Source organism: Oncorhynchus masou, chromosome 8, assembly GCF_036934945.1.
Source record: "Oncorhynchus masou masou isolate Uvic2021 chromosome 8, UVic_Omas_1.1, whole genome shotgun sequence".
In the NCBI taxonomy this organism is placed as follows: Eukaryota; Metazoa; Chordata; class Actinopteri; order Salmoniformes; family Salmonidae; genus Oncorhynchus; species Oncorhynchus masou.
This window is the reverse complement of record NC_088219.1, coordinates 24175035-24200229: the sequence shown is the minus strand read 5'-3', so window position 1 is coordinate 24200229 and position 25195 is coordinate 24175035. Positions and strand designations below refer to the sequence as shown.

General features: G+C 41.9%; 1 protein-coding gene across 3 annotated transcripts in view; it reads left to right on the top strand.

The window, feature by feature from the left end:
- LOC135544425 (colorectal mutant cancer protein-like) overlaps positions 1–24914 on the top strand; it is a 129509-nt gene extending 104595 nt beyond the window's left edge. For 2 of the 3 annotated variants that reach the window (XM_064972019.1, XM_064972020.1), the window contains 6 exons: positions 1454–1637; positions 10685–10919; positions 11668–11880; positions 19517–19608; positions 19716–19838; positions 21953–24914. In XM_064972019.1, the coding sequence (XP_064828091.1) occupies positions 1454–1637; positions 10685–10919; positions 11668–11880; positions 19517–19608; positions 19716–19838; positions 21953–22133 (1028 nt within the window). In that variant the 3' untranslated portion in view covers positions 22134–24914. Of the gene's footprint in view, positions 1–1453; positions 1638–7509; positions 10124–10684; positions 10920–11667; positions 11881–19516; positions 19609–19715; positions 19839–21952 lie in introns of those variants that run through there. The other variant, XM_064972021.1, reaches the window with a different exon arrangement.
- Positions 24915–25195: the final 281 nt, after the last annotated feature.

The following is a 25195-nucleotide window of genomic DNA, read 5'->3' as shown; positions in this document are numbered from 1 at the left end:
CTGTCAGAGTGACCATCGGGTTCTTTGTCACCTCCCTGACCAAGTCCCTTCTCCCCCGATTGCTCAGTTTGGCCGGGCGGTTTGGCTTGGTGGTTCCAAACTTCTTCCATTCAATAATGGAGGCCACTGTGTTCTTGGGGACTTTCAATGTTGCAGACTTTATTTTAAGAATGTGAAATGTCAGAATAGTAGCAGAGAGAATGATTTATTTCAGCTTTTATTTTTTTCATCACATCACAGTCAGGTTTGTAGGCCTCCTTGCTCCCACATGCTTTTTCAGTTCTGCCCACAAATTGTCTATAGGATTGAGGTCAGGGCTTTGTGATGACCACTCCAATACCTTTACTTTGTTGTCCTTAAGCCATTTTGCCACAACTTTGGAAGTATGCTTGGGGTCATTGTCCATTTGGAAGACCCATTTGCAACCTAACTTTAACTCCCTGACTGTCTTCAGATGTTGCTTCAATGTATCCACATCATTTTTCTTCCTCATGACGCCATCTGTTTTGTGCACCAGTCCCTCCTGCAGCAAAGCACCCCCACAACATGACGCTGCCACTGCCGTGCTTCACGGTTGGGATGGTGTTCTTCAGCTTGCAAGCCTCCCTCTTTTTCCTCCAAACATAACGTTGGTCATTATGGCCAAACAGTTCTATTTTTGTTTCATCAGACCAGAGGACATTTCTCCAAAAAGTACTATCTTTGTCCCCATGTGCAGTTGCAAACCGTAGTCTGACTTTTTTATGGCGGTTTTGGAACAATGGCGTCTTCGTTGCTGAGCAGCCTTTCATGTTATGTCGATATAGGACTCATTTTACTGTGGACTTAGATACTTTTGTACCTGTTTCCTCCAGCGTCTTCACAAGGTCCTTTGTTGTTCTGGGATTGATTTGCACTTTTTGCACCAAAGTACGTTCATCTCTAGGAGACAGAATGCGTCTCCTTCCTGAGCGGTATGACGGCTGCGTGGTCCCATAGTGTTTATACTTGCGTACTATTGTTTGTACAGATGTACGTGGTACCTTCAGGCGTTTGGAAATTGCTCCCAAGGATGAACCAGATTTGTGGAGGTCTACAATTTTTTTCTGAGGTCTTGGCTTGGCTTTCTGAGGTCTTGGCCTCACGACTCCCTTGCAACACATGCCTCCCTCCTAACCTTTTCCCCTTCAACACAAAACAGTATCTCAGACGAACATCCCTTTATTCATCTAATGCTGACTAACATTACATATAGTATTTGCAGCCTTGTATAGCCACGTGTACAGTACATTTTAAATTTGAATACTTCATTCAATCGTGGTTAATGTGGCATATATTTTTAGATGAAGTACATTCAAGACCAAATGTTGGCTTTGTGACAGCCCTAGCAATTACAATGACTCCAGCAAATAAAAGCTAATTGACATTTCTCTTTCTACTGTGTGTGTGTGTGTGTGTGTGTGTGTGTGTGTAGGCGAGAAGTTGGGAGAGGAGAGCATCACTCAAATCCTGAAGAGGGCCCATGACTGCAGGAAGACTGCAGAGAATGCAGCCAAGGATCTTCTGGGCAGGCTGGATGGTAGCTGTGGAGCCGCTTTCGCTGTGACTGGCTGCAGTGTTCAACCATGGGAGAGCCTGTCCTCCAATAGTCACACTAGGTATGTGTGTATATCAGTGCCGTTTAAGATGAAGAAGGATGTATATATATTATTATTATTATTATTTTATGAGCATGGCCTTATTTCTATTACAGCATATTGGATGACTGTCATTCATATTCCATTCACCCAGCTCAATGTAACATTAGTAGGTTCAGTCTACTACATAATACCCACATTCGCCCCTCGCGACCCCCACATTTTGGGAACCACTGTAGTTTATGCTTTCAAACCATATTGAAACATAATTAAAGCCAACCCTGTGCTCAAATGCCCATGACAGTTCAGGCAAGGAAGCCGCTCCCTAAACAAAGCTTTCGTCTACAGTCACTGCTCTGGGAGAGAAAATACATGACATTCAAATGCGGCTCACATTTAAGTCAGGGGCACAGCAGAAAATTGACAATTAGTGTAGGAGATGAGAGTCTACAGTGCTCTGAAGTGGCTGCACTAGAGCAGTGGTCTCCAACCTTTTCTAGCAAAAATTAAACATGTCACAAGCTACTCTTACTTTTTTTTCAAATAGGTACATTCTTCTTCTCTACCCTGCCACTCTTCCCTGGGTCCTTGGTGTAAAAGAGATGTGTTTTCTGTCAATATACCTGGTAAAATAATGGTTAATAAACATCTCTAAGGGGCCCCATACAATTATTTTTTATATTTTCTGTAATTCTGTTTTATATATATATATTTTTTAATTGCTCTCAATATTACAGTATTCTGAGTCAAGGTCAATGCTTAAATCACATCGAATACCAATTTTGAGGTCTGGGGAAATAAAACAAATACATTTAGATGAGTGTAATCACCTTTAATTGCGCATTCAGAAAGCGAGGAATGTGTGGGGGCGTATCTGCTGTTAGGCCCACTGCTGCAGCACATGTCGTGGCAGAGTTTAGCAATAAAATGGCCACCCAATTGATACAAATAGTTATTATATGTGTCTGTCAGGTAAGCCTAATTTGCAGTTAACATTAATCGAGAAGGTTTCTTACTGTCTACCCAGACGACTTATCTTTACTAGCATCGTTAACTGGCTACATACGGCGTGATAGAAAAATGTGCACACCAAACAGACACAAGCAATATTGCTGGAAATGAATTAAGCCAATAGCGGCTTACCTGGGGTGGGATAATGTCAATGTAGATTTGATTTGATAGTAGCCGGGAGAAAATAGTCTGGGTAGCCATTTGATTAGCTGTTCAGGAGTCTTATAGCTTGGTGATAGAAGCTGTTTAGAAGCCTCTTGGACCGAGACATGGCGCTCCTGTACCATTTGCCGTGCGCTAGCAAAGAGAACAGTCTATGACTAGGGTGGCTGGAGTCTTTAACTATTTTTTTAGGGCCTTCCTCTGACACTGACTAATATAAAGATCCTGGATGGCAGGAAGCTTGGCCCCGGTGTAGTACTGGGCTGTACGCAACTGCTGTAGCCAACTCTAAAGCTGATTGGTTGACACTAAATTTTAATTTCCATTCACTTTAAGCTACAAGCGCCCGCACTGTTGATTCTGAAGGCCTGAGGGCAGATTGGCCAAAAGCCAGTCCCACCTGGCCAAAAGCCAGTGAAAATGCAGAGCGCCAAATTCAAATACATTACTATACAAATCAAACTTTCATGAAATCACACATGCAAGATAGCAAATTAAAGCTACACTTGTTGTGAATCCAGCCAACATGTCAGATTTCAAAAAGGCTTTTTGGCGAAAGCAAACTATGCTATTATCTGAGGATAGCACCATAGTAAACAAAGAGAGAGAAGCATATTTCAACCCTGCAGGCGCGACACAAAACGCAGAAATAAAAATATAATTCATGCCTTACCTTTGACGAGCTTCTTTTGTTGGCACTCCAATATGTCCCATAAACATCACAAATGGTCCTTTTGTTCAATTAATTATGTCGATATATATCCAAAATGTAAATTTATTTGGCGCGTTTGATCCAGAAAAACACCAGTTCCAACTTGCGCTACAAAATATCTCAAAAGTTACCTGTAAACTTTGCCAAAACATTACAAACTACTTTTGTAATACAACTTGAGGTATTTTTTTAACGTAAATAATCGATAAAATTGAAGACGGGATGATCTGTGTTCAATAGAGAAAGAAAACAAACTGTAGCTGGCTTTCTGGTCACTCGCCTCTATCTAACAATACACTTCAAGTTACCCTCGTTCAAGATGGCTGTACTTCTTCATTACACAAAGGAAAAACCTCAATTTCTAAAGACTGTTTGACATCCAGTGGAAGCAATAGGAACTGCAAGAAGGTCCCTTGGAAATCTGGATTCCCAATGAAAACCGATTTGAAAAGAGAGTGACCTAAAAAAAAAGAAATCTGAATTGTTTGTCCTCGGGGTTTCGACTGCTAAATAAGTTCTGTTATACTCACAGACATGATTCAAACAGTTTTAGACACTTCAGAGTGTTTTCTATCCAAATCTACTAATAATATGCATATCTTATCTTCTGGGGATGAGTAGCAGGCAGTTGAATGTGGGCATGCATTTCATCCGGATGTAAAAAATACTGCCCCCTGTCACCAAGAAGTTAATCGGTCGACCTCTACTCTGTAGTACCTTGCGGTCTGAGCAGTTACCATACCAGGCAGTGATGCAACCCATCAGGATTCTCTCGATGGTGCAGCTGTAAAACATTTTGATGATCTGAGGACCCATGCCAAATCTTTTCAGTCTCCTAAGGGGGAAAGGCTTTGTCGTGCCCTCTTCACGACTGTCTTGGTGTGCTTGGACAATGTTAGTTTGTTGGTGATGTGGACGCCAAGGAACTTGAAGCTCTCAACCTGCTCCACTACAGCCCCATCGATAAGAATAGAAGCGTGCTCTTCCTTTTCCTGTCGTCCACAATCATCTCCTTTGTCTTAATCACATTGAGGGATAGGTTATTGTCCTTTCACCACGCGGTCATATAGGCTGTCTCATTCTTGTCTGTGATCAGGTCTACCACTGTTGTGTCATCAGCAAACTTAATGATGGTGTTAGAGTCGTGCCTGACCGTGCAGTCATGAGTGAACAGCGAGTACAGGATGGGACTGAGCACCCACCCCTGAGGGGCCCCCGTGTTGAGGATCAGCGTGGCGGATGTGTTGTTACCTACCCTTACCACCTGGGGGCGGCCCATCAGAAAGTTGCGGATCCAGTTGTAGAGAGAGGTGTTCAGTCCCAGGGTCTGTAGCTTAGTGATGAGCTTTGAGGGCACTATGGTGTTGAACACTGAGCTGTTGTCAATGAATAACATTCTCACATGGGTCTTCCTTTTGTCCAGGTGGGAAAGGGTAGTGTGGAGTGCAATAGAGATTGCATCATCTTTGGATCTGTTGGGGCGGTATGCAAATTGGAGTGGGTCTAGTGTTTCTGGGATAATGGTATTGATGTGAGCCATGACCAGCCTTTCAAAGTATTTCATGGCAACAGACGTGAGTGCTATGGGTCGGCAGTCATTTAGATAGGTTACCTTGGCTTTCTTGGCCACATGGACTATGATGGTCTGCTTGAAACATGTAGATATTACAGACTGGGCCAGGGACAGGTTGAAAATGTCAGTGAAGACGCTAACCAGCTGGTCAGCGCATGCTCTGAGTACTTGTCCTGGTAATCCATCTGGCCCTGCGGCCTTGTGAATGTTAACCTGTTCTAAGGTCTTACTCACATAGGCTACGGAGAGTGAGATCACAAAGTCATCCAGAACAGCTGGGGTTCTCATGCATGATTCAGTTTTACTTCTTTAGATGCGGGCATAGAAGGCATTTAGCTTGTCTGGTAGGGTCACGTCACTGGGCAGTTCACGGCTGGGTTTCCCTTTGTAATTCCCTTTGTGAGTTTGCAAGCCCTGCAACATCCGACGAGCGTCAGAGCCGGCGTAGTAGTCTTGTATTGATGCTTTGCCTGTATATTGGCTCGTCGGAGGTCATAGTTGGATTTCTTATAAGCTTCCGGATTAGTGTCCCGCACCTTGAAAGTGGCAGCTGTAGCCTTTAGCTCAGTGTGGATGTTGCCTGGATATTATTTACTTACAATATGGGGGCGACGTCGTCAATGCACTTATTAATGAAGAGACTTATGTGGTAACTCTTCAATGTTATCAGATGAATCCTGGAACATATTCCAGTTTGTGCAAAACAGTCCTGTAGCTTAGCATCTGCTTCATCGGGCCACTTCGGTATTGAGCTGGTACTTCCTGTTTTGAGTTATGGTCAGATTTGCCAAAGGGAGGGTAGGGAGAGCCTTGTATGCGTTTCTGTCTTTGGAGTAAAGGGGATGTATAATTGTGTCGCTTCCAGTTGCACAGGTGACGTGCTGATATAATATTGAGGTAAAACAGATTTCAGTTCTCCTTCATTAAAATCATTGGCCAGGAGAAGTGCCGCCTCTGGGTGTGCGTTTTCTTGTTTGCTTATGGCCGTATACAGTTTGTTGAGTGCGCTCTTGGTGCAATTATCGGTTTGTAGTGGTAAATAGTCAGCTATGAAAAATATTGATTAAAACTTGGTAAATAGTATGTTCTGCAGCCAATGTTCAACTCCCCAGGTCTGCTGAGCGCCAACTTGAACGTTGTGAAAATTCTGTGCAACTTTTAGCCACACTAAAAGTGTACCCGCTTTAAATGACCGTTTCAGACAGTAGTCAAGTAGGCAACTGTGGCTATTTGATCATAATGTAGGCGAGACAGAAAGAAAGAGAGACAGAGAGAGAGAGAGAGGTCTACCATAAAAAAACAATGGAGAAAACTGCATCCCATAACAATTTAACATGGAAATAACTGTTCTATCATTCAGCCTACATTAGCAGCCAATGTGTCATGTTCAATGTAGGCTACATTCCATGACTTTTAGGAGAGAAAAAACATGCTGTGCTTGACATGAACATTTTTATCCACTTGTCCTTCAGACAAGGAGGTGACTGAAAATGTTGTTGTCGTGTTTGATGCAAGGGTATTGGGCATTATTATTCCCATACCCTTATTACAGAGAATCAGACAAATGATGTTACCCTCTGCCTATTGGCTACTTAGCTTATTCAAGCCGGTCTCAAAATACAACACTGCCCCTTAAGACATAAAAAAGCTCTTTACCAGACTCACTTTTCAAAGATGTCTAGACATTTGTGCTCTTGTAGGAAGCAATCACTCCCCCATTGCGGACTACAAATGATCTATAATTGGGCTAATAACTCACTAACTAGCGAAGGATGAACAAATGTGCACACGTGGCTACATGCCCTATCACTTTGATCTCAAAACAAGCGTATCTTGGTTATGCTGCACGGTGTGTGTGTAGAGTACGGCTGAGTCATGCATGTCAATGCAATATATTCCTACTCCGATGCGTTCTACCTACAACAAAATCTCTTGCCTCATACCACACTACCATTCAAAAGTTTGGGGTCACTTAGAAATGTCCTTCTGTTTGAAAGAAAAGCAAATATTTTTGTCCATTAAAATAACGTCAAATTGATCAGAAATACAGTGTAGACATTGTTAATATTGTAAATTATTATTGTAGCTGGAAAAAATTTGATGGAATATCTACATAGGCATACAGAGGCCCATTATCAGCCACCATCACTCCGGTGTTCCTTTAAAAGGCTAATTGATCATTAGAAAACCCTTTTGCAATCATGTTAGTACAGCTGAAAATGGTTGTTCTGATTAAAGAAGCAATAAAACTGGCCTTCTTTAGACTAATTGAGTATCTGGAGCATCAGCATTTGTGGGTTTGATTACAGGCTCAAAATGTCCAGAAACAAAGAACTTTCTTTTGAAACTCGTCAGTCTCTTTTTGTTCTGAGAAATTAAGGTTATTCCATGCGAGAAATTGCCAAGAAACTGAATGTGTACTACTCTCTTTACAGAACAGCGCAAACTGTCTCTAACCCGAATAGAAGGAGGAGTGGGAGGCCCTGGAGCACAACTGAGCAAAATGACAAGTACATTGGAGTGTCTAGCTTGAAAAACAAACACCTCACATGTCCTCAACGGGCAGCTTCATTAAATAGAACCCGCAAAACACCAGTATCAACGTCAAAAGTGAAGAGGCGACTCCGGGATGCTGGCCTTCTAGGCAGAGATGCAAAGAAAAAGCCATATCTCAGACTAGCCAATAAAAAGAAAGCTGCCGACCGGTCTTGACGATGCATGGAAAAGCCAACGAGATGTATTCTACTCTGTGAAACATAGACTATTACAGTTCTTCTGGTCCCGTTGATAGGATAGTATCTATTCGAGCTCGTCCAGTTTGTTCTTTAGTGACTGTACGTTCACCAACAGAACGGAGGGTAGAGGTGGTATCCACTGCAGCGCAATTTTCATCATCGTCTCCCAAGGACACTGTGTACAGCAAAGAGTAAAAATCTAAGTGTCTATGTTGTCTATGTTACACACATAGACACTCAACCATGCAAATTGGCGGAGTAATTGTTTATTTGGACACAAGACATTAGTCTTTCTCTTATACAGACATCGTACACACTCACTAAATCACATCCAATATCATACACATCAACCTACTCAGATTTACTACACACATAATATCTTGTCTCAATTTTATAACATATGTGGCATTGGCTCACAGGCAAATAGGCAACGGAGTAAAACAAATATTGCTAGAACCTATTTCTTGAATTCTAAATATCAGACATTTGAAAGCTCATAATACCTCTGAAGGCAGTAACTTTACAAGCACTAATTATGGTCAATGTAACGGCTGTTGGGAGGAGAGGACCAAGATGCAGCGTGGCAAGTGTTCATATTCTTTAATTAAACAACTGAACACTGAAAAAACGACAAACGAACAGTCCTGTACGGTGAAGGAAAACACAGAACAGAAAATAACCACCCACACCACACAGGTGGGAAAAGGCTACCTAAGTATGATTCTCAATCAGAGACAACGAACAACACCTGCCTCTGATTGAGAACCATACCAGGCCAAACACAAAACCACAACATAGAAAAAAGAACATACCCACCCAACTCACGCCCTGACCATACTAAAACAAAGACATAACAAAAGAACTAAGGTCAGAACGTGACAGTCAATTTAGACTGAGAATAGTATCTAGTTATGGGAAGGGGTGAAATAAGTATAGCCAGTTAAAATTGTAACGGTTTAGCAGATTATTAAAAAAGATCAGCCTTTTACATGGCTAAAAGAAAAGGAATATAACATACATCATATAACTGTTTACATGAAACGCACTATACATCCTTAGATGAAGATTGCTTGGAAAAAGGAATGGGGTGGTGAAATAATTTTCTATCATGGACAATGGAACTCAAAAGGTGAGATGATATTAATTAACAAACATTTCGGTTTGAATGAGCAAATAGTCAGGAATGATTCGCAAGGAAGGTGGAACCAAAATTCTTCCTGAATCTCCAATACAGGAATGCTAACAAAAATGAATTTGCAGAAACTTGTTACTGAAGGTGGAGTCATCTATGATTCTCTGAATGATATTTAAAAAGAGGAAGCTAATTGTTTTAGGCAGATGTTCTTTCCAAATTATAATTTTGCACGCCCAATTTTTCAGTTTTTGATTTGTTCAAAAAGTTTGAAATATCCAATAAATGTCGTTCCACTTCGTGATTGTGTCCCACATGTTGTTGATTCTTCACAAAAAAATACAGTTTTATATCTTTATGTTTGAAGCCTGAAATGTGGCAAAAGGTCGCAAAGTTCAAGGGGGCCGAATACTTTCGCAAGGCACTGTATATAAAACACAAGATTCAAGACTTCGTGCTTTTCAGCTAAAATTATTATATAGAATTCTTGCTACCAACGAAATGTTAAATATTTGAGGCATAAAATCATCGAAGCTCTGCAGATTTTGTTGTGAGGATACAGAATCAATAGAGCATTTATTTTGGTATGGCCCTCAGGTAGCCTGTTTCTGGTCTCAGGTTCAGGAATGGCTGAAAATGCATTGCATCGATCTAAATTTGACTCAAGAAATGGTACATTTTACTGTTAGGACTGTTAGGAGATGTGGAGAGACCGGGTCAGTCAATTACTAATATATTAATACTCTTAGTAAAAGTATTTATCTTCAACTCGAAATCTGTGGATTCTATTTTATTAGATAGATTGAGACAAGTGGGAGTGGAGTTGCTGTGCGGGAGATGGAAATATGGTCAAAGATAAAAGTTTTAAAAAGTAAAAGTAAAACATAATAAAAGTATGTTTGAATGACACTGAGGGGCAGTGTTTTTACAACTAATGCCGGTTTGCCTGAGGCTAATGCCTCAGGCACACATGCAAATACACACTCTCATTCAAATAAACGCATACAAGAACACACACATACATGTAATATTGCCAGACATGCACACAAACATATACAGTTGGCATTGCTGTTATGATTTTAGTTGTCCTTGATATCCTTTGTTTTAAATGTATTTCATTTTTTTGCATTGTTGTTTTCTTCCATCTTTTTCTTTTTTCTCTTTAGTTCATTCTCTTGGTTTTTGGTGCATTGGGGGGTTCTTGGGGGTGGGGAATGGAATTAATTATATATATTTTTAAATTCTTCTTCTTGGGGTGGGGACTCTGGGAGGGGTGTCGAATGGTTGATGGACAGTTATTGGGGAACTGTGGGGGGGGGGGGGGGGGGGATCTTGGAGGGTTCGGGTTCCTGTTTTTTGGCCTGGTGGGAGATCTGTCAACGTACCCTTCAGCAGGGCATTGACCCTGGATGCTTCTGTGTGTCGCTCTGAATGGGAGTCTGTTGGATGACTGGTATGATGTAGTTGTTGAGCAGCTTCACTGCAGTATATTGTATGTTTTGGATATTCAATTAAAAAAAACAGGAAAAAGAGTATCTGGGACGATTTCTACACAGTATTTGGTGACTTCATTTCTTCCCGTGTCAGACTCTCATGGCACAGATCTAGGAACAGTTTAGCTTCTCTAATTGTGATCTTAACTGTTCAAGGGGAAATGAAGACTACTTTCTAGATGCTAGCTATCATCCAACAGAGCAAAATTCTATGATATCTCTATCTTTGTGTGTGTCTGTGTGTGTGCAGCACCACCAGTTCCACGACCAGCTCGTGCGACACAGACTTCTCCAAGGAGGACGAACAGCGACTGAAAGACTACGTGCAGCAGCTAAAGAATGACCGTGCGGCAGTCAAACTGACCATGCTGGAGCTAGAGAGCGTTCACGTCGACCCCCTCAGCCTTGAGGTCAAGCCACGGGGAGACACGCACCGTCTGGACCTGGAGAACGCTGTGCTGATGCAGGAGCTCATGGCTATGAAGGTGAGAGGGAGAGAGAGGGAGAAGGAGGGAGCGCGGGGAGAGGAGAGTGGGAGGGAGAGCATACACACGGGCCTTTTCATGCAATTCTACTCATTTTGCCATGTAGTGGAGAGACATTTTTGCAGTTCTTAATATGATATCTGAGTGAGAGTGGTGTCCCCCCGGTTGTTAATTCAACCACGATTACTACAAGTGCAGATAGCTGGCCGCTAGAATAACTTACCGATCTAAAAAAAAAAACTGGATATGGGCTAATTGAGTCACTGTCGGTTTCCATCAAACCTTTTAATGCGAGTAAAGTACATGTCGGATAAATAATGTCACAACAGACCTGTTGGAACCCGTGTCTGTATACTTTCCAAATGTCGACAAAACAAAATACACTACATGAGGTGGGATCTTTTTGTGTCAAGAAAATTAATTATGTGAGAAATATCGATATAATAACCATCATATGGAAGTAAACTTGAAGTCACGTGATGACATGCTGTGTGATCCTCCCACCACGACTTGGGAAAGCATGCCGTTTATTAGGCTACAGATGAAATAAGTTATGATGAACTTCACAGGGTGGTGAAAGTGCACGGTAATGAGCTTTGATGTTTGGTATACTCAGTGTCTATCCTTATTTCCTCCCTCCCTTTTTCCCTTTCTTCCATATGGTTACAATATGAAAATAATAACTTGTAGCTTGTTTATATTATATTATATTTATATTATAGCTTGTTAACCCTTCCTCCCCCCTCAGGAGGAGATGGCGGAGCTGAAGGCCCAGCTCTACCTGCTGGAGAAGGAGAAGAAGGCGGTGGAGCTGCGGCTGAGCACGCGGGAGGCCCAGGAGCAGGCTTACCTGGTGCACATCGAGCACCTCAAGGCCGAAGTGGAGGAGCAGCAGGAGCAGCGCAGGAGATCCCTCAGCTCCACTGGGAGTAGTAGTAAAGACAAGAGCCAAGCCGCTAAGGTGTGTGGACAACACACACGCATGCACACACACTTGGCCCAAACCAAACTTGCCCCCCCCCGACCGCATGGAAGGGGCAAGTGCCAGGGTGAGGGTGCACCCACATTTACGCCCTCTAAATTCTCCAACCCGAAAAGAGACCTTGTCCACCTATGGAAACACAAGCCCCAGACCCAACAGGTCTACCACAAAGCAGGGTTCAGGCTTGGATTGAGATTGAGGCTTGTAGACAGTGTGTCTCTCTCCAGGACGCAGCAGCATTCACTCTGAACCAGTCAGTCACATGAATCATTGAAGAGGCTGGAGGCTGAGTCACAGCTCTGTCCACTCCCGTCTCTCTCTGTCTCTCTCGATCTCCTCTCGTTGGAGTGTATCTCTCCCCCATTTCCCTCTCTCTCCCTCCTCTGTCTTGTTGCCCCCATTCTTCCTCCTCCGTCTCCCTCACACCTTGTCAGCCTGTATATGTTTGGCTCCTGGAATGAGTGCTTCTTTTCTGAGCCCCCATACACAACAGTCCTAAAGCTGAGAGGGCCTGTCACTCTGAAAGGTTGGCAGTTGCACACTAGTGCTCCCCTTAGTGAAAGTCTCCTTTGTGAGAAAGAAGTCTCAGTCTGTTGGGGTTCTCCTCTGGGGAGCTGTCGGTCTGTACTCTGAGATGTGGCCCTAGAGAAGGGGCCACTGTGTGTCTGTGAGAGTCCTACTGTATACACACAGTGACAGAGATAAAAAAAATAAAAAATAAACCTGGAGATGGGGAGAGTACAAGAATGGACTTAAGAGTATTGAGAGGGAGGAAAAGTGGAAGAAGGGGGAGAGAAAAGAGAATGGTGAGTACAAGAAAGGAAAAGAGAGGAGGAAGGAAGGCAAATGGAGGTGAAGTCTGAGAGTGAGATACTGTACTGCATAAGAGGAGAAGAAACTGAGGGGATGGGAAGAGAAAGTAGACAAATTAGGACTTCCAGAGTCCCAAGTGCAATTCTAAACTATCAAAGACTTTTTTTTTTACCTGAACTCCAAGAGGTCTGGGAGATCAATTAGATATCAGAGCACTAAGCCCCTCACACCATCCATAGTCTTTTCTGCCCATTTCTTTAATACATATAGACAGAGATCAGTTGTGTATTTGTGTGTGTGCCAGGATTAAGAAAAGGAATAGAATAGAGGTGTGCTTCTCTCTGATCACAGCCTTGAGCTTCCAATGCTTGTGACACTACATTAGCCTTGTAATCCATTGGATACGATAACAGTGCCCTTCCATGTCCCCCGGTTGGGACAGGGATTACGTGAACACACACATGCACTTCACATCTCTTGGCATGCACACAACATTCCAACACGCACCCTTACAGCTTTACGTGCAGACACACATATACACACTACCTTATATCTCGAGCCCCCCTCTACTCTCCCTGCTATCACTGTAGCCCTGTTTGTTCAATAAGGCTTACTCCTCGGTTGCTAGGAGCAACCAGCGTTGAATGTGCCAATCAAAGGGCCATCTTTAAATGCAAGTGCTTTTCAGAGTGAAAGACAGAGCAGCCACTATTATTGCTCCCCCCCCCCCCTGCTTTCAAACCAGCTACCTTTTATATCTACAGACCAATTCTTATAGTTAGGGTCTAGAAATGGCCTGTTTGATTGTATTTCACACACGGGGGTAGACTCTAATAGCCACACATACCTCCCACTGTGGGGGAGTGTATACTCATGCATGCTCTCTCACTCACACACACTATGTTAGATCATTCCGCTCTGTCAGAGCCCATGATCAGAGCCATTCATCACCTGGAGCGGTGGATGTTTGTGACACACACACACACTGCAAGCCTAATCAAGCAAAATGCACACAGCACAAAGGCAATTACCCAACACGTGTGTGCGCGCTTGCGCTCACACACACACTACACTGACCAGCATCTCCCAGTATCTTCCCCTCCATTGTCTCTTCCTATATCCATTTCCCCACTACCTTAATGGAAGCCATGTTCCAATCTCCATCAACAGCCCTGTAATCAAATCAGGCTAGCAGTATAGCAGGCCCTGAATGTATGACAGCATACCTGTAACTCGATAAGTCATGTAGCATGCTCAATGAATACTCTGACATGCTTGTCCAGTGTGAGTCGAGCTGTATTGTTCTGTAGTCCAAGTGTAAGGCAATACAAAGGGATAAGTCGTTGAAGCATTGACTATATGAATGGACAAAGCCATTGAAGACGTCACACCATGTTTGAAGTCTCAAGGGGGTTTATGTATACATAACATGCACAGTTCGAGCTAGTCCAGGAAGTGACATTGCAGGCTAGTTCAGTGCTGACCCCTCTTATTGAGTATCTCAAGTTGGAAGCTGGCTGGTGTACTGCAGGCTGCCATTAGCTGTTAAATTATCCTTATTACTTTTGTGTGCTATTTTAAAGTAATAGTTTCAAGGACATACATCTGGTGTAATAGAAGCAAATATTGGTACCATGTTTGTCTTCTAAAAATGTTTTTATTTACACTAATATTTACCACGAAGATTGCCATTTTCCTATTCATTATAGTGGGGGACCCTGCTTTCTGGAAACAACAGCCTGCAGTACACTGGAAGGCCTTGAACCTCATGGTTTCAATGAGAGGGGGCAGTCGTTCTCCCCTGGGTTGGTGGTAGTACTGCCACCTATAAGACCAAGCTTTTTACTGCATGTGACAGCTTGAGGTAAAAGTTGCCCCTAACCACAGATCTAGGATCAGATTAGCTTCTCCAAATCGCACAGTCACAGGAAGTAGAGGCGTTGAATGTGTTGCAGCACCCCCTGATAAATGTAAATAATATTTCCAAAATTATAAAATTACTCCTGTCTGAACACTACCTTAATGTGGGCAGTACTCTTGCCAAATATTGAATGGCTTGTTGTGTTGTGGCAACAGAAATATTATCCATAGAACCCAGCTAGCACATAACGTTCTGACAGTGGTGTAAAGTACTGAAGTAAAAATACTTTAAAGTACTACTTTAGTAGTATCTGTACATTACTTTACTATTCATATTTTTACAGCTTTTACTTTTACTCCACTACATTCCTGAAGAAAATATTGAAGATTTTACTCCATACATTTTCCCTGACAACCAAAAGTACTCGTTACATTTTGAATGCTTAGCAGGACAGAATAATTGTCAAATTCACTCACTTATCAAGCTAATACTTGGTCATCTCTACTGCCTCTGGGCTGGCAGACTCACTAAACACAAATGCATCTCTTGTAAATAATTTCATAGTGTTGGAGTGTTCCCCTGGCTATCTGTAAATTTAAAAAACAAGAAAATTGTTAATATTTTGCTTAATATAAGGAATTTTTTATATTTAAGTATATTTTAGCAATTACATTTAATATTGATACTGAAGTATATTTAAAACCAAATACCTTTAGACTTTTACTCAAGTAGTATTTTACTGGCTGACTTTTACTTGAGTAACTTTCTATTAAGGTATCTATACTTTTACTCAAGTATCACAATTGGGTACTTTTTCCACCACTGTGTTCTGAGAACCATATGTTTCTTAGAGCTTGCTAAAAGCGTGGTTGTCCTATGGCCATTTTGTATAGAACTTTCCCATAACATTTTATACAGGTTTCTCATGGTTATTTTTAAAGTTCTCAGAACATTCAAAGAATGTTGAGAAACGATGTTCTTCTGTAGGAATTCCAGTACTTCAGCATTATGTTTCCTCATGGTTCAATTTCAAGTCCTGTTCTCAAACATTAAGAAAACTTTCCATAAAAAACACAGGAAACGGTCAAAGAACGTTCTAAGAATGTTATTTCAAAATGTATATATATTCCGTTCTCAGCGTCAACAAATATCATGGGTATGCTCAAAATGGTTGTCAGTTCTGACTTGAATTTCGTTCTATGGATTCTATTTCTATAGATTTTATTTATCTTTGCGCTGTCAGTGAATGACTAAAGGCCTTTTGCAAATATCAGAATACAATTGCTGGAAATACGTTTGGAAAGCAAATTCCTACTGCTGAAAAGAGAAATTAATTTGGTAAAAAAAAACACTCTGAAGAACAGCAATGTTTTTAAGTAACTCAGGCCTATCTTGAGACCATCACTGGTACGGTGAGAAGCCTAGGCTACGCATATTCATGCTGTCTTCATAATTGTGTGAGTCAGTGCCTCTGGAAAGTTGATTTTGTAGCCTATAATATTTATATATTTCCTCCTAATGTTGTACAATCTGTGTCTCCTTTATTTGTATTGGACCTGGGCCAGGTCAAGACCAAGGCCCGGTTTCCCAAAAGCATCTTAAGGCTAAGTTAATGACAATGAATGCTTTTTGGAAATCGGGCCGAGGTTGTTTTTTTAATCTGTTTGACAGCATCAAGAGTAGCCACTCATTTAGGTCCTTTGCATAGTGTAAAAAATATTCTGATAATGTCTCCTCTCATGTAGGCCTAAATGACGTAGAATTGCATGAAATTAGTTTTTTAAAGGACCCTCCCCCCGTGTGTAAATCGTAAAAACGCTTCTGCTAAACTGTATGACATTAGCCAAATGCGATGATGGAATGTGTTATTATAAAGGGATCTTTGTTAACTTAATCACTGTAAAGCGCTGATCAGAGTCCAAAACGTGTACGCACAACAGTGTTTTAGAATATTGTCCCGTTGGCTTTCATCATTTTGCTATAATAATTTTACTATTCTCATTTTAGAACGTTTTGAAGATTGTTCAACAAATAAGGTGTAAAAAAAAATGTAAATCAGCTTTTAGTTATCTCAGTAGAGACCAAAGGAATTTCTAGAGTTAACCATCCCTGAGACCAGGTGTGATAACTTGTATGTCTAGTGATGATGTTTGGTACAGTGGGACTTTTTGTAAAAGGGATATATAATTTAAAAGATAGCAATGTATCAACCTAGGTGACATTGAAGAGGGCCAACCAATTTTCTGGTAGAGAATCCAGTAATGATTACTAAAATTGGTGCCCGTCATAAAGCGCAGTGCGCTATGATAAACTGCATCTGATGTCTTTAATGTAGTGGCAGCTGCGAACATATAGATGTCGCTATAGTCTAGGACTGATAGAAATTTAAACTGAATAATCTGCTTTCTACTATTTAGCGAGAGGCATGACATATTTCTATAGAAGAGACTCATCAATATGTTTTTTAAAAGACAGCTTTTCACCTATCCAGATGCCCAGATATTTGTTAGCAGGTACACGATCAATATGGACACCATCTAAAGTACACATGCTAATATCATCAGACTTATTTTGATGCGCTCTAGAGAACAACATAGTTTTATCTGCATTCAGTACTAATTCCAGGTCAAGAAAGTTTTTCTGTAATACATTGACGGCAGACTGTAGTTGAGAGAGAGCCTGGTCAACCATGGGGGCAATAGTATACACAACACTATCATCGGCATAAAAGTGCAGGTTACAATTTTTTACAGACAAGTCGATATTGTTAATTTAAACAGTAAAAAGTGCAGGACCCAGAATCGACCCCTGCGGGACACCTTTTGTAATATCCAGGAAACCTGATTCAACACCATCAGTAGATATATAGTACTGTACATTGAGTTCTATCTGTCAAGTAAATTGTTTTACCTTTTACATACAGCCTGGTCTAGGCCAATTGAGGGAAGCCTCTGAATTAGCAGTGAGTGATCCGTATCGAAAGCCTTTGGCAGATCAATGTCTTTCTATCCATACAATTAACCACATAATTTATAACTAGGGATGCAGCAGAGATAGTGCTAAGACCTGGTCTAAACCCCGACTGATGTACATTTCAAAGAAAATGAAGCTCTTAGCTGGGAATTAATCAAGGAATCTAATATTTTAGCTAAGCAAGAAAGTTTACAAATAGGGTAATTTTTGTATTATTTAGATCAGGGCCTCCTGAGTGGTGCAGCTGTCTAAGGCACTGCAACACACTGCTAACTGTGTCACTACAGATCCTGGTTCGATTCCAGGCTGTGTTGCAACCGCCCGCAACCGGGAGACCCATGAGGTGGTGCACAATTGGCCCAGCGTCGTCCGGGTTAGGGGAGGGTTTGGCCAGCTGGGATGTCCTTGTCCCATCGCTCTCTAGCAACTCCTGTGGCGGGTCAGGCGCATGCACGCTGACACGTTCGCCAGGTGTACTGTGTTTCCTCCGACATATTGGTGTGGCTGGCTTCCAGGTTAAGCGAGCAATGTGTCAAGAAGCAGTGCGGTTTGGCAGAGTTGTGTTTTGGAGGATGCAGGGCTCTCAACATTCGCCTATACCCGAGTCCATATGGGAGTTGCAGCGATGGACAAGACTGTAACTACCAATTGGATATCACGAAATTGGGGAGAAAAAGGGGGTAAACATTTTTTTTTTTTGCGAAATTGTGGAGAAAAAGGGGTAAACATTTTGATATCCAAATGGTAGTTACAGTCTGCATATAGTTGCAGCGATATAACTGTATATATATACAGTTGAAGTTGGAAGTGTACATACAGTTAGGTTGTTGTCATAAAAAAAACTTGTTTTTCAACCACTCCACAGAAGTCTTGTTAACAAACTACTTTGGCAAGTCGTTTAGGACATCTACTTTGTGCATGACACAAGTAATTTTTCCAACAATTATTTACAGACAGATTATTTCACTTATAATTCAGTGGGTCAGAAGTTTACATACACTTAGTTGACTGTGCCTTTAAACAGCTTGGAGAATTGCGGAAAATGATGTCATGGCTTTAGAAGCTTCTGATAGGCTAATTGACATAATTTGAGTCAATTGGAGGTGTACCTGTGGATGTATTTCAAGGCCTACCTTCAAACTCAGTGTCTCTTTGCTTGACATCATGGGAAAATCAAAAGAAATCAGCCAAGACATCAGAAAAAAAGTGTGGTGCACAGGGTGGCAGCATCATGTTGTCGTGGTGCTTTGCTGCAGGAGGGACTGGTGCACTGGGAATATGATGAAAGTAATAAAAGCTGAAAGAAATAATTCTCTCTACTATTATTCTGACATTTCACATTCATAAAGTAAAGTGGTGATCCTAACTGACCTAAGACAGGGGATTTTTACTAGTATTAAATGTCAGGAATTGTGAAAACGTGAGTTCAAATGTAGTTGGCTAAGTTGTATGTAAACCTCCGACTTCAACTATGTGTGTGTGTGTGTGTGTGTGTGTGTGTGTGTGTGTGTGTGTGTGTGTGTGTGTGTGTGTGTGTGTGTAATATATATATATATATATTTAGATCACAAGGGTCACCACCTTTGTTAAGCGGGAGTACATGGGCCGCCTTCCAAACCTTGGGAATAGTCCCAGATATAATCGTTAAGTAAAAAATATGAGTTAATGATTCAGAAAACGGGAGCGAGAGCTGCAGCAAAAATGGATCAAGCATGTCAGCTCCAGTGGATTTTTGAAAATGAAAACAAAGACTTACTAGAAGTTGACTGGTTAAACGTTGAGTCAGCTAGAGGCTGGCAGAGGGAAGAGCAGTCGATTGACTACAACACCGTTAATTACGCTTAAGTGTTTGATCTGTAGGCAGCCTAATCACCTCAGCCCATCACTTCACCAGGCGTAGTATGATAATGATTAGTATTAGCACTGTATGGTTGTAGACCAGCTCTTCATGGTATTGTTATGTTCCAGGATTGTGGAGACTCTCCGGCCATCAGCCTATCAGACCTGAGGACACTGAATGATAGCGACCTGGCAGCAGAGCTCACCAACGCACTGAGACGGTAAAAACCCCAGCGCACTGTGTGTGCACGTGTATCTCTGTGTGGATGTCTGTCTATCTGCTGTGTGTGTGTGTGTGTTCCTGACTCATCCCGTGTGTGTGTCTCAGGGAGAAGAAGCTAAAGGGGCGTGTCCAGGAGCTAGTGGCAGCGCTGGAAAGACTAACCAAGAGTAGCGAGGTCCGCCACCAGCAGAGTGCCGAGTTCGTCAACGATCTGAAACGGGCAAACAGGTAACCATAGTAACACTCATGGGAAATACGGGAAAACAGGTAACCATAGTAACACTCAGAGGAAATAATTTTTGTGATTAAAAGTGAAAATGTTTGTAGAAAATACATTTGGCTTTATTGTGTGTGTGTGTGTGTGTGTGTGTGTGGGGGGGGGTTGTATATGGCTACCCATATATAGTGGAGCAAAAAAGTATTTAGTCAGCCACCAATTGTGCAAGTTCTCCCACTTAAAAAGATGAGAGAGGCCTGTAATTTTCATCATAGGTACACTTCAACTATGACAGACAAAATGAGGGGGAAAAAAACAGAAAATCACATTGTAGGATTTTTAATGAATTTATTTGCAAATTATGGTGGAAAATAAGTATTTGGTCACCTACAAACAAACAAGATTTCTGGCTCTCACAGACCTGTAACTTCTTCTTTAAGAGGCTCCTCTGTCCTCCACTCGTTACCTGTATTAATGGCACCTGTTTGAACTTGTTATCAGTATAAAAGACACCTGTCCACAACCTCAAACAGTCATACTCCAAACTCCACTATGGCCAAGACCAAAGAGCTGTCAAAGGACACTAGAAACAAAATTGTAGACCAGCACCAGGCTGGGAAGACTGAATCTGCAATAGGTAAGCAGCTTGGTTTGAAGAAATCAACTGTGGGAGCAATTATTAGGAAGGAAGACATACAATACCACTGATAATCTCCCTCGATCTGGGGCTCCACGCAAGATCTCACCCCGTGGGGTCAAAATTATCACATGAACGGTGAGCAAAAATCCCAGAACCACACGGGGGGACCTAGTGAATGAGCTGCAGAGAGCTGGGACCAAAGTAACAAAGCCTACCATCAGTAACACACTACGCCGCCAGGGACTCAAAACCTGCAGTGCCAGACGTGTCCCCCTGCTTAAGCCAGTACATGTCCAGGCCCGTCTGAAGTTTGCTAGAGAGCATTTGGATGATCCAGAAGAAGATTGGGAGAATGTCATATGGTCAGATATAACTTTTTGGTAAAAACTCAACTTGTCGTGTTTGGAGGACAAAGAATGCGGAGTTGCATCCAAAGAACACCATACCTACTGTGAAGCATGGGGGTGGAAACATCATGCTTTGGGGCTGTTTTTCTGCAAAGGGACCAGGACGACTGATCCGTGTAAAGGAAAGAATGAATGGGGCCATGTATCGTGAGATTTTGAGTGAAAACCTCCTTCCATCAGCAACGGCATTGAAGATTAAACGTGGCTGGGTCGTTCAGCATGACAATGATCCCAAACACACCGCCCGGGCAACGAAGAAGTGGCTTCAGCATTTCAAGGTCCTGGAGTGGCCTAGCCAGTCTCCAGATCTCAACCCCATAGAAAATATTTGCAGGGAGTTGAAAGTCCGTGTTGCCCAGCAACAGCCCCAAAACATCACTGCTCTAGAGGAGATCTGCATGGAGGAATGGGCCAAAATACCAGCAAAAGTGTGTGAAAACCTTGTGAAGACTTACAGAAAACGTTTGACCTCTGTCATTGCGAGGCAAAGGGAATATAAAAAAGTATTGAGATAAACTTTTGTTATTGACCAAATACTTATTTTCCACCATAATTTGCAAATAAATTCATAAAAAATCCTACAATGTGATTTTCTCATTTTGTCTGTCATAGTTGAAGTGTACCTATGATGAAAATTACAGGCCTCTCTCATCTTTTTAAGTGGGAGAACTTGCACAATTGGTGGCTGACTAAATACTTTTTTGCCCCACTGTATAAAGAAGATGTATTCATTCAACAATCCAATGAGTTTATTGGAGCTATTGTTAGGATTCTGATCTTTTATAACAGTAGTTGGCTTGCATTGTAATACAGGGGTTGCCATCTAGTGGGAAATGGGTGAATTAATGCACTATTCTTTATGGATAGCACAAACACAATTCTCCTCTTAAAACACATTGACGCTTAGTTGCTACATCTAACCATTTATATTTTACTTCAACCCCTTAGTACCTCTGTGACTTGACCCACCACATCAACACTGAAGTCAATTCATCTGTCTGCATTTTCCTGTCTAGCTATTTGACTCTGTCTCTCCTCTCTAACCTGTCTCTCTCTCTTCTCTCTTTCCTCTGTCCAGTAACCTGGTGGCTGCATATGAGAAGGCCAAGAAAAAGCACCAGGGTAAGCTGAAAAAGCTGGAGGCTCAGATGATGGCCATGGTGGAGCGCCACGAGACACAGGTTCGCATGCTCAAACAACGCATCGCCCTGCTGGAGGAGGAAAACTCACGTCCACACACCAATGAGACCTCCCTATGAGAACTGATGAGACATCCCTATCAGAACTCACAAGGCATCACTATGAGAACTCACCAGACGTCGCTTCAGAAACTCACCAGACGTCGCTTCAGAAACTCACCAGACGTCGCTTCAGAAACTCACCAGACGTCGCTTCAGAAACTCACCAGACGTCGCTTCAGAAACTCACCAGACGTCGCTTCAGAAACTCACCAGACGTCGCTTCAGAAACTCACCAGACGTCGCTATGAGAACTCACCAGACGTCGCTATGAGAACTCACCAGACGTCGCTTCAGAAACTCACCAGACGTCGCTATGAGAACTCACCAGACGTCGCTTCAGAAACTCACCAGACGTCGCTATGAGAACTCACGAGAACTCATCACAATGAGAGATACATCACTGTGAGAACTTGCAGCCAAAACTCACAGCGCCACACCAACAGGACCTCCGGGTGAGCAACGCAAGGAGACTTCATGTCCACATTATTATATGAAACATCATTACGAGCATCGGTTAGAGGAGGGGACAAGGGAATGGCTGGTATGTGTGTGTGCTGAGAATGTAAGCTTTCCCTACCAACCCATAGACACCCTGCAGTCCTATTCGGCACATACACGTGGGGAGGACACTCTGCGGTGATAGCTGCAAGTTCATTGGCCAGCAGATGGACAGGTAAAACTGTCAGGACCAATTGGAGTTGACGCTACAAATGACAGCTTTCAATCATATCTGCAGAACGACACATTTTGTTTACCACAGAAACCGGTAGAGGAAAAGTGTCATTTAATATTTTTTGAGAGGAGCACTATAAGTAAGCAATAAGGCACCTCAGGTGGTTTGGGGAATACGGTCAACATACCACGGCTAAAGGCTGTTCTTATGCACGACGCATGGTGGAGTGCCTGGATACAGCCCTTAGACGTGGCATATTGGCCATATACCACAAACCCCAGAGGTGCCTTATTGCTATTATAAACTGGTTACCAATGTAATTAGAGCTGTAAAAAAAAAAAAATGTTTTATACATACCACAGCTGTCAGCCAATCAGCATTCAGGGCTCTAACCACCCAGTTTATAATATAAACTAACTATCCTTACTGGCAAATTATTAACTATTATCTCCCAGTTTATTTCAAATGTTAGCTTTGATTTGGTAGCCTTTTTGTTATTTTCGATTTTTAACTGCAAATTATTTTTGAAATTATTTTTTATCAATGTTGCCATTTAGAGTTATTCCATTTGTTGCCATTTAGAAATATTTCTGGTGATTCCCTTTTAAGGAATAACTTTCTTTCAGCTCTACTTAGCAACTTCCCAGTTTTCAGTCTACAAAGTACACTCTGCCATAGTGAAGACTTACTGAACACATGGGCTCTATTCACTCAAACCTGGGTTTGATGTCTGGATATCTTAAAAACATTATTATTCTTGCACTGTTAGAATGTTTCATTTTTTTTATTCAGTCAGTGTAAAATCAAAATAAATGCAAACGCATCTTACTTAACCCCGCACAGGAAAAATGTTTGTATTTCACGTAACCGGCAAACCTGCTTCTGAGGTTTGATTGGATAGGGCCCTAAGTCAATACCTCAAATTGCGCAAAATGTCCTTCCAATATGAATGCCATTGTTTCAGGTTCAGACTTCAACTATACAGCAGTGAATCACAAGAGACTGTAGTAGGTGTGTGCACATGGAGGGGAGATGACAATAGGGGTGTGTGCACATGGAGGGGAGATGACAAAAGGGGTGTGTGCACATGGAGGGGAGATGACAATAGGGGTGTGTGTGTGTGAGGAGAGAGAAAAGGGTAGAGTGTGTAAGAATGTTTAAAGCAGCGATCCAGATGATTCATTTTGTCATCCCCTTCATGAACACAGATTTGTTGCACACACACAAACATCCTCTCCGGCCAAAGCACTTTTCACTTCCCGCTGGACAATAACACCACATTGCCTTGTTGAGGACTCTTTGTTTTTCTGCAAGACTTAAACCCGGACCTCCAATGTTAACCAATGGCTGCTTTTCTCTCTGTCTCTCTCTCTGTCTCTCTCTCTGTCTCTGTGTGTGTGTTTTGGGACGAGAGAAAAACATACTTACTATTCTATAGCAATCTGAGATGCTGCATTCTCACTCTACTTGACTGCTGTTCCGTTCAACATCACTACTGTTGCTAGCTACTATAAATCGGCTTAAACCGGGAGCCTAGCACCCAGGTGACACCCATGTTTCTAGATAACCATCAGTAGCTTGGTATACAGATGTTTTGATTAGGCAGGGGTGGATCAATTCCATCTAATTCATTTAATTTGGAAAATTGTCATTGACAATATTTTGCTTCAATTCATTAACCAACTTTCTATTGAATTCCTGAGTTTGAATGTATTAACCCCAGTCCTGCTGTTTGGTAAGATTCACTGCTAAAGCAAGCACTGGTGTGTAGACAAGTATAGGAGTGATGTAATTTCCTCTCAATAAACCGTCATAGTTATGACTTATCTCACAAATACAGTCAGTACCTGTATTTTGTTTCTGTTATGCTTCTCAGGCATACAACGCAAGTGAATCTGGAGCTCCAGTGGAGTGGTTGGTCTCATCTTCTGTTCTGTGAATGAGACAAGACGGGTTAGGGGGAAGGGCAAAGTTAGGGGGTTGGGGGTAAGGAAGGTGGGTTGGCAAACAAATGACCTTATTTGCACAGATCTGTTTTGGAATCAAATCTTGGCAATCGTTGTTTTGTTGATTTTCAAGAGGTTGTATTTGTTTATATAATAAAGTAATAAACCAATTTAAATAAATGCCAACTGAGTGCTTGTCTGTTTTTCTTATGCTACAAAAACAAGCATTTATTCATTCAGAAGACTAAGTATGAAGTATAATTTAGAAAAGCATGAGATGTCTCTGTCTTCCGAGATTTTATTATACTTGTTGTAGTGTTAAGCGTAAATCATAGTCCACAGACGCTAGGACGCAATAATCCAGTGTCCCACTGTGACATTGCTACACAGGTTTGAGATCACCATCCGAGGGGGAACTCGCACCTCACAGTTCCCAACCAACGCGTCTCCGGTACGCATCC